This window comes from Elgaria multicarinata, chromosome 3 (assembly GCF_023053635.1).
Source record: "Elgaria multicarinata webbii isolate HBS135686 ecotype San Diego chromosome 3, rElgMul1.1.pri, whole genome shotgun sequence".
Classification (NCBI taxonomy): Eukaryota; Metazoa; Chordata; class Lepidosauria; order Squamata; family Anguidae; genus Elgaria; species Elgaria multicarinata.
In genome coordinates this window covers 28,431,524-28,441,851 of record NC_086173.1, presented here as the reverse complement: position 1 = coordinate 28,441,851, position 10,328 = coordinate 28,431,524, and the positions used below count along the sequence as shown (strand labels likewise).

At 44.6% G+C, this 10,328-nt stretch overlaps 2 protein-coding genes across 2 annotated transcripts in view; both read right to left on the bottom strand.

Moving 5' to 3' along the window:
- Positions 1-10,328, bottom strand: part of LOC134394364 (retinol dehydrogenase 7-like) — a 260,477-nt gene that overhangs the window by 140,226 nt on the left and 109,923 nt on the right. The gene's annotated exons all lie outside the window — the stretch shown is intronic.
- The window catches only part of LOC134394365 (retinol dehydrogenase 16-like), a 118,376-nt gene continuing 109,925 nt past the window's right edge, over positions 1,878-10,328 (bottom strand). The window contains exons 4-5 of the mRNA XM_063119758.1: positions 2,802-2,963; positions 1,878-2,064 (exon numbers count right to left, since the gene is read on the bottom strand). Of these exons, the coding sequence (XP_062975828.1) occupies positions 1,884-2,064; positions 2,802-2,963 (343 nt within the window). The 3' untranslated portion in view covers positions 1,878-1,883. The remainder of the gene's footprint in view (positions 2,065-2,801; positions 2,964-10,328) is intronic.

Sequence of the window (10,328 nt, the reverse complement as noted above, 5' to 3'; positions counted from 1 at the left end):
TAGCTCAGCTCGTCACAATTCCGCTATGGACTGTCAGATGGGGTGTTGGATGAGTTGGCCCGGTCGGCACCTCCGGCAGCGCTCGTCCTGCTCATCGAACAGGCGACCAGGATGGACGCTCGGCTGACTGCACGTCATCAGGCCCGGAGAGGAGTGCATCTGGGGAGTGGGGAATGTGTTCCAGTATCAACAGCAGCATCTTCAGCAGGTTTCTCTCCTGGCACAGGGGAGGAGCACATGCAGCTTGGAGGCGCCTGGACCCGCCTTTCAATGACTGAGAAGCAACGCAGGAGAGCGGCGGGTTTGTGTTTGTACTGCGGACGTGGGGGACATTTTGCTCGTTCTTGCCCAGCCAAGGGACGAGAGGCTCCTCCGTCGGAAAACGGGTCATCCCAGGCATAGAAGGGTTCGCTAGTCTGGGAGAATGCAGGGCAGGTGCTTCCTTGCCTCCACCTGAACCCCGTAAGGACCCCCTGCTGGTGCCTGCCACACTTGGGGTGGATCATGCCCAGGTGTTTTTTGTGGGAGCCATGATTGATCCTGGGGCTTCTCGCAACTTTATGGACTCGGATTTTGCTCACCAGCAGCAGATTTCATTACAACCATTGGCAGACCCAAGGCCGGTGGAAACTGTTGATGGGCGGCTTTTGAAGTCCGGTCCAGTGATGCACCAGACGGTTTTACTTACGCTGGAGATCCAAGGGCATGTGGAACAGTTGCAGTTCTATGTGGTGGCAGTTCCACACTTTCCAGTAGTTTTGGGAATGCCTTGTTTGACCCAGCATGATCCGCATATTTCTTGGGGGCGGCAGGAAGTGCTTTTTGCTTCCCCATATTGCCAAGACCACTGCTGGCCGGAGCGGGTGCCGGCTGCCGTGGTCAAAGACTCCGCAACAGACTGCATAGCCCTCTCGGCGAAATACAGGGATTTCGCGGACGTGTTTGATCAGAAGGAAGCCGATAGACTCCCACCACATAGGGTGTATGACTGTGCTATTGATTTAGTACCTGGGGCCTCTATACCGGCAGGGTGTCTCTATTCTCTCTCTGAGCTGGAATTGGCAGTATTGCGGTGCTTTTTAGAGAAGAATCTATGGAAAGGCTTTAAATTTAAATCAATCTCAGCAATTCTTTCAGAAGGTGCATACAGAGATGATACATTGCATGTGAAAATGTTAGCCTGAGCCCCATATTGTTTAAGTGTATAGCAACGCTCCAGGTTGGTGCCATTGGAGGGTTCCCACCCCTCATTTTAGCACATGGGGGTCGGAGTGGGGATTTTGGAGAACAAGCAGCTGAGGGGGAAGGTTAAAATCTCTTCTCCCACACATGATGGTCCTGATACAGATCAGGGCATTAAAAAAAGAGAGAGGGGGTGAGCTGCATGCTACGTCGCTAATGTATTGTGTAGTTCATCCCTGAGTCACTTGATTCGTGAAGCTGCATCTCATTAGTATGTTAAAATACAATTGGAAGTATGACCAATTCACATAGCTTGTTTGGACAATCAGAATGCTGGGCTTTTCTACATGAGGGTTTTAACCCAGCGCTTTATTGAGACTTCTGCTTCTGGTTTCTTTGCAGGATTAAGATTGGCTCCTTTAAATCCCCCCCCCCCCCCAGTTTTTCTTTCTCTGCCTCTCTATGCACTCCATTACACAACCACTAGGTGGTGCTGTCTGATAGCAGAATTGTGCACATGTACCCTTCATTCAGGGAAGGGCCAGACTTTCCCCATTTGAAACCTCCCCTCCCAAAAGTTATAATAGCTGCAAAGAACAAGACAGCTCCCGGAGATCGATGATGTTGTGTAAGTACCTGCAGGTTACAGAGGAATTAATAAATACCTTGTGTAGAAAAGCTCAGTATTTCTGCAAAATAACCTACGTTGCCTGTGCTGGCTTTGGCCAAGCCAAGCTCAACAAGAAGTCTTGCACACAGGTTGGCAAGTAGGAGGAAGGAATGACAAGGAGCTTTGCATCCCAGCCTGGAGAGTAGCGAGTGCGAGGGTAGCGGGACAGCAGGGCATGTTCCATGCAGGCAGTGACCAGGTGGAGATTTTTGCTGGCTATCATGATGCCGTATTGATGCATTTTGCAAACTGTATGTGAGAAATATGAAGAAAAAGAAAAGTTAGTTCTGGAACAGTGTAACAGGCAACCTGAAATCTTTGGTAGCTGAAGGAACACATGGGGTAGCTTAGTGTTTCAAAACAGAAACTTCCATGGCAGATATGTGGACAGTGAGTGTCATCATATAGTGGCACTGGAGTCAGCTGCATATGAGGAAGTCAGGACTTTCCTGTTACTGTTCATTTTAAAGAGTGATATTTTAATGCCTTCCCCTGAAACCACAGCCTCAGAGGAAGAATCTGAAACAGAGACAGAAGAATTCGATTTACGGCCTAGTCAGGTTTTTGATATTGAGGGTGTTGGGAATTTGTCTCTAACTGGTTGCACAGTCGATTGATTTGTGGAGGAGGCAGTTACTCCTCCTCCCCTACCACCAGAGCTACCCTGGGAAAGACTGGTCGATTATCTGAGTTTAATTGAACTTGGGCTCAATAAAGATTCCGACCTGTGGACTGCTTGTGTTTTGCATCTTGTGGTTAGAAAGGAGTTCACTGTTTCTTTGCTTGCTGATGTTGTGAGGGAGTTGGGCTCAACCATAATATCCTGTTTACGGTTGCTCTCTAAACTCTCAATAAAATTAGCATTACAGGTTCCTGACCTTCATGAGTCCTGCCGTTTAGATTTTTGACACACATACGCGCCATCTAAAACAGTTTCCAGATAGTTAACTTACGTTTTTCAAGGTATTGTTTCCCATAGGTCTCTCTGATTTCAGAACGTGCCAAGTTCCACTGAATGCTGACACACCCTTCTGCATTTTGCACAATGGGTGTACAGAAAGCACCAGGCTCAACAATGCTGAGTTTGACTCCGAAAGGGAGGAGCTCACGCCTGAGATGGAAAAAGAAAACAAACATTCTTTCCTACTGAACCATAATAATCATGCAGATACTTAATATATTGAATCATCAAAACACCCACTGGTTTAAAAAAACAGAAGAAAGGGCTTTCTCTCCTTGGTCCGAGCTCCACAGATCCAGGAAATTGTTAGCTAAGGCTGATGCCTTATGTGACGTGCCCCGTGATCAGTCATGGTGCTGTGCAATGTCACAAATTGTGCATGCTTACAACTTACCCTCCATGCACCCACACTTTTCCTGGGTCTTTCAGTCCTAAATCCAGATTGGGAGGATGGAATGCCTAGAATCAGTAACACTACAAGGTGGGACTGAATTACATTGGAATTCATTTTTTTTTATTCTGGGTTTTGAATTGATCATCATCTTCACCTCTCATCATGAATGAGACAAAAAACAAAAACAAAAAACAAAACCCACCATACCAAGATTTCTCCATGCTTCAACATTTGCCAGGTTGCTTTTTAATACAAGGTATTTTGTTGCAATAGAATGTGTTTGAAGTCTGAAATGGAAATATTTGTCCTCTACTACATTGAGATTTCCACCAGCATCCATACTGCAGGAGTAACCCATGGTTGCATTGGGTCTTAAGATGCTTGGTGAAGATAAAACAGATTTGGTGATATGGGGTTGTTGTTTGAAAGAACTGGTAAGTGGAAAGTTAAACACCCTCCTCCAGCACACTACTTGTTTCAAATGACATCTTCCCAATATCACTTCACAACAGAAGAAAATGTCTTGGGTTCAGTGTTGTGAGCTCAATTGTCTAACTTCATGTTCTATATAAGTCTCTGAGAGCACCTTTTAGAAGGAAAAAGGCACTGTTTTTTTAAAAAGATCTTCAGTTTTTTAAAGTTAGCAAGCAATTTCTGCTCAAAATAATCATGTTCCCCACTCCCACGGTATTATATTGCACTTTTTCTTGTTGCCTGTTAATCTTTGAAACAGCTCCCTTCTCCCCCAAACTTGCTTTCAAGTTTCTCACCACTACTGACAGCAGCATCAGTCATAATGTTGATAGGAAATACCGCTATATATGTACCACACACCATTATTAGCAGCAGTACCACTCTCAGCCTGGCTACATTAAAGGAGACACCCATGTCTCACTATCAACTCACCCGGTAAACGCATGGGTCAACTCACAGAATAAAAGTGTGAGCTACCTCACAGAGGATTATTCTACCAATACAGTAAGGCCGAGATGCATCATAAGGCAATGCAGGACCAGGACAACGTGGACCGTCTTTGCTGGTCCCAGGCATTCTATCCTCCCAATCTGGATTTAGAACTGAAAGACTAAGGGACATTGTGGGTGCATGGAAGATAAATTGTAAGCTAGCACAATTTGTGATATTGCACAACATCATGACTGATTTATTTATTTAAAACATATTTATCCTGCCCTATATCATTAAGATCTCAGGGTGGCATACAGATAAAAGCATACAATATAAAACAATAAATATGCAGAGTTAAAACAAATTAAACCATGAACCAAGTTAAAACAATATATAATTTAAAAGACAATTGTAAAAGATTGTACCTGGAGACTAGTATTGAATCGAAATAAATTAGTCTTATCAAACTATCCAAAACCAGAGGGGATTTTATCACAAAATGAACGTAAACGTCATTTCTATAAAATTTTGGAACTGGTTCTTCCAGGTTTCTTTTCAATAGAGGACCTAATAAGGGTTGAATACCTATATTTTAATGTCTTTCGTGCTCGTTCAGTAGTCACATTTTGCAATTGGAATTCAGCTAAGATAGTGTATGATTGTAGGGGCCTATTAAGCAAGCGTGGTATATTGGTTTCTAGATTATTTGAGAACTGGGCACCTCCCCTTCCCTTGGGTCCCCACTTGCCCACACATACTAAAAGTGGTCGAATTGAGGAATCATCTAATCATAATAATCTAATTGACTTTGATAGTGCAGGGAACAACCCTTCTATCCATGAATGCTCGAGTGATTTAGAGACACGAGAACTTTTACATCCTGTTGACTATGGACAAAGGCTGACATCACAAAAGAGGGAAGTACCCTTCGATGCTGAAGAGCAGAAGTTACTAGAGTCCTTCTCTGCTCTATCTCATGATGCAAAAAATGAAATTGTTGATAGACTCAATTTCTTAAAATCACGTTTGGAAAAAATGAAGGTGGGGCAAAGAAACCTAAGTGATCACGGGGAGGTCCACCGAACCATAGAGAGTCTGGTAATAGACCAACAAGTGAACAACATGGAAAGTTGGGAGTGTGCTGAGCTGAGAGCTTTGGGCGAAAAGATATGCCCTCCACGACAACAGGTTACTGTAGAGATTAGGGGTGTGCACGGATCCCCCGCTCCGCTTCACTTGCAGATCTGCAATTTTTGGAGTGGGCCGCTTCGCCCTGCCCCCACTCCGCCCACTTCCGCTCCGCTCCGCTCGGAGCTCCGGATCCGGATCGGAGCTCCGTTTCCCCCCCCATAGGGTTGCATTGAAAGCTAAAAAATTATACAACTTTTTTTCTGTTCAAGTTAGAAACCTCACGTTTGGCTCCATGACACCTCATGGATGTATACACACACACGCCAAGTTTCAAAGCAATCCCATCATCCCCTGATTTTGGGAGAATTTTTGAAAATCGGGCACCCCATTCACACCCCTTTCGATAGCTCCGTCAATTTGCATGTTAGAAACCTCAAACTTGCCACCATTACACCTTATCCATGTGTCCCCATGGACGCCAAGTTTCAAGGCAATCCCATCATCCCCTGATTTTTGGGGAATTTTTGAAAATCGGGCACCCCATTCACACTCCTTTCCATAGCTCCGTCAATTTGCACGTTAGAAACCTCAAACTCGCCACCAGGACAGCTTATCCATGCATCCACACGTGTGCCAAGTTTCAAGCAAATCCCATCATCCCCTGATTTTGGGGGAATTTTTGAAAATCCAACACCCCTTTCCATAGCTCCGTCAATTTTGCACATTAAAAAAAACGCTCAAACTCACCACCATGAAAGCTTATCCAGGGATACATACGCACGCCCAGACTCAAGGCAGTCCCATCATCCCCTGTTTTTTGGCGGGGCTTAAACCTGCAAAATTTGGAACTTCCAAAACTCCAAGTGAGCGCAGGAAGGACTTCTCCCCTGAGTCAAAGCCACACACACACAACAACCCTGCGAGATGGGCAGGGGAGGAGGGAGGGAAGGCAGGCAGGCATGCAGCTGGCATTTCTGGGGGCATAAGGAAGTGAGCCAAGGATAAGCCAGTAATGCATATAAAATGGAATAAATAAATAAATAAACAAAGGAGGGGTGGAATTAAAAGCAGCAGTGTTGCTGAGTAAACAACAACAAGAACTTTTTTAAAAAGGCTATATCTTTTACCAGCAATAGGGGGATGTGCCCGGGGGAGAGGGAAGCAGCTGCCAGTTCAGCTCAAGAAAGCCATTGCTTCACCAACAGCTCTGAGAAGTAAACGCTCACTTCAACTCATAACAGGCATCGCTCCACCACTAAGAAGTAAACGCTCACTTCGACTCATGATAGGCATTGCTCCACCGTTTTACTCTCTTTGGAAGGCTCTGATGGCCTTCCAGTGCAGGAGACAGTGGGGGCACGTCCACGATGAGATGCCCTAGGGGAGCTCATCCCCTTGCACCACATCTTTTCAGTTGTTCCCCAAAGTTAGGGTGGGGAGCAGTGCTCTCTTATTATTGGCTTAGTATATGATTTCAGGTTGTGTTTGTGCATTTGGTGGGGCTACTGTGTTAAAAAACACTGGGAAAAGTCCGTTCAGATGAAGAAAGAGAAGTTTCCCAGGATCCCAAGTTACCTGTTTTGCCTATGCCCTCCTCTAACTTTGGGATCATGTGATCATGACCGGGAGCTGACTCTGCCCCTCAGCCCTTTGAAAAAGGTATTTTTCACGCCGATTTTTCCAAAAATTCTAGCGTGCGATCCGCACCACACAGAGAGGTGAGAGTAGTCTCAAAATGACCCCCATCCACGACTCTCTGTGCACAAGAATTTTCAGAACGATAGCTTAAAAATCAACCCAGTTATCCCCAATTCTTTTCCTCAATGTGATCCTATGGGCGAAAACCGCGCACTGTCCGTTTGTTTACCCAATTTTTAAAAAATTCTAGCACGCGACCCGCATGACACAGAGAGGTGAGAGTAGTCTTAAAATGACCCCCATCCACGACTCTCTGTGCACAAGAATTTTCAGAACGATAACTTAAAAATCAACCCAGTTATCCCCGATTGTTTTCCGCAATGCAATCCTATGGGCGAAATGTTTCAAGATAGCGATCGGAGCACTCCGCCTGAACTAGGAGCTCCGAAAAATGACCGCTTCTCTTCGCCTTGCTTCTAGGGGTCCGCGGTCCACTTCTACTCCGCCTCTGGGTAAGGCGGAGCAGGCTAATCCGCTACTGCTTCTCCGCTCCTAATCGGAGCGGAGCACATGCCTAGTAGAGATAAATCCACTCACCTGTAAATGTGATCCTGACTATACCCCTAAAAATCTTGCTATTGCAAAAACAGCAACTGCCTCCAAATTAACCTGGTTTGAGATGGGAGAGCTGGATGTGGCGGAAATTGGTTCTCCTCAGAAAGCAGCTGCGATAGGAGGACACCTACCTAATGTATATCATCCAATAGTTTCAAATGTGAGTAAATTGAGTCCACTTATGGAGGCCATTGAACTTGCTGAGGATGAAGTTGGCGCAGTAGGATCAATTAGGGAAAAGGAGCAGACCCATGAGAGAAGTAGGGCTATCTCCAAGGGAAAAGCCAATGTACAATCTCCTCATAAAATGGTTCAGAGGACTCTCTTGCCAAACCCTAAAGGTTTGAGCCTGAAAGGGTTGAACTCTGCAGCTCCCATAGTAACGTGTAGCCCTTTGAGTTCCCCTGTTGGAAAGACTCAGTATACCCTGGATTGACCAAATCTATGCCATCAGAATTCACAACTAACATTGCTTTCTTGGAACGTTGCAGGCTGGCAGAACAAGACTGCTGATCCATCTTTACAGGATTTTATTAGCCGTCATGATATCCTACTGCTATAGGAGACTTGGATAAGGGAGGAACTGGAATTGAATGGCTTTGCAACCTACTCTTTAAAAGCAGAGCCAAGTACTAGGGGAGGGCGTTCTAAGGGAGGCCTTGGGATTTTGGTTTCAACTAAACTCAGAGCCACCTTCACTAGTTCAGGTTGTTTACCTGGTATTGCAATTTCTCTAGTGATTGAATTTTACGCTTTCTCCTTGTTATTAATAAATGTTTATCTACCCCCTTTGAGTAAAAAACATCTAAATAAAGATAGGTGGTTCAGACTGCAAGAGTTCATTGAAAGAAAGACATCTGATCATCCAGGAGCATCTGTGATACTGGCAGGAGATTTTAATGCCAGAATTGGTCCGAATGATGAAGCTCTCTACCGCCATTATGGTGAACACCCTCCTGAAACAGAGGTGGCACATCTACTACCTGAAAGGCAGTCTAAAGACAGTGGTTGCAATTACTCCGGATTGTGCCTCCTACATATGATAAATTATTTAGATTTAGTGTTGTTAAATGGGGGTACAGAGGGAGACAGAAAAGGTGAATACACATTTTTATCAGGCCCTGGAGCATCAACAATTGATTATTTTATTGTATCGTATAATCTGTTAAATTTGGTGATTAGTTGCAGGGTGGGTACGCGTACAGAGAGTGACTACCTTCCTTTAATGGTACTCCTGAACCTTTGGGATCAGGAAGTCCATGCAGATCATGGACCTTGGAACTTCCCTGAGCCTGAAATTAGAGCCTCACGTGTAAGATGGTCTGGCAGGTTAGATAACGACCTACGGCTATTGTTACACTCAGAAAATTGTCTTAGATTGCGAGACACTTTGCTAACTGCGGGGTTCTCGCAAACTGTCTTAGAGTCGTATCAAGAGATTATTTTACTCTTTCAAAATTGTTTGACTCAGAAAAAACCCACATATGTCCCTCCCTGTAGATCCAAACCTTGGTTTGACCAAGATTGTGTGGATATGAAGAAATCCTTAATAGATAAATACAGGAGGTACAGGGAATTGGATTTGCCGACTCTACCCTCTGAATGGTTGTCTTTAAAGAAGAGATATAAAAACTTGATTAAGGAGAAAAAGAATCAGGCGCGGAGAGTGGATTGGCAGAATCTAATTGTCGCTTTAAGGGCTCGGGACACAGCCACCTTTTGGAGAATTGTCTCCTCTGGTTGGCAGAGTAAACCAGGTAGAATGGACTTTCATATTCCTGTTAAGACCTGGGAACTATATTTTAGTGAACTGTATGCAGAAAGACAAACTGGAATCTCACTGTCGCAAACTGAACTGGCGAATGTCCCCGATTGGCCTCCCGTTTCTATTTCTGAAATTAAAAGCCTTATTTCTAAACTTAAACAAGGTAAAGCACCCGGGAGTGATAATATCCTTCCTGAGATGCTTAAGGCCAATATGGAGTGGTGGGCCCCTGTTCTAGCAGTCTTATTTACTTGTATCAATAGGACAGCATGTATACCAGAGGACTGGGGCCTTGCTACAATTGTTCCGATATATAAAAAAGGGAAAAGAGGGGACCCTGCTAATTATAGGCCAATTAGTCTGCTGAGCATTGTGAGTAAGTTGTATGCTAGCCACCTCTTTGAGAAACTTTTAAGCTGGATGGAGGAGGTAAATCTTCTGGAAGATGAGCAGGCAGGCTTCAGACCTGGGCGTTCCACAGCGGATCAAGGACTTGTACTACAACATCTGGCTGAGAAATACTCCTCTGCTTCCGGAGGGGCACTTTACACAGCCTTCATCGACTTTAAGTCTGCTTTTGATTCAATCCCGAGAGACAGGTTGTGGCAAAGGCTTGAGGATACCAACATTGATAGGCGATTGCTGTTTCTTATTCATAGCCTCTATGATAAAACGTGGGTGCAGGTGAGATGCGACCGTGTAGGCCTTCTGACCAGAGCGATTCCAACTCACATTGGTGTTAGACAGGGCTGTGTTCTTGCCCCCACCTTGTTTAACATTTATATCAACTCTTTGGTCAAGGGGCTCTCTGAGATAAACTCTCACCCTCCCAAGTTGGCACATAGATCGTTGTCCATTTTACTATATGCAGATGACGCGGTACTTCTTTCTTTGACATGCATTGGCTTGAGGCGGTTATTAAGAGCTTTAGGCATCTATTGTAAAACCGAAAAGTTGGTAATTAATTACACTAAATCTAAAGTCTTGGTTTTTACCAGAAAGCGGATTAAACATCATTGGCAGATAAATGGGCATTTAATTGAACAGGTTAAAACCTATAAATATT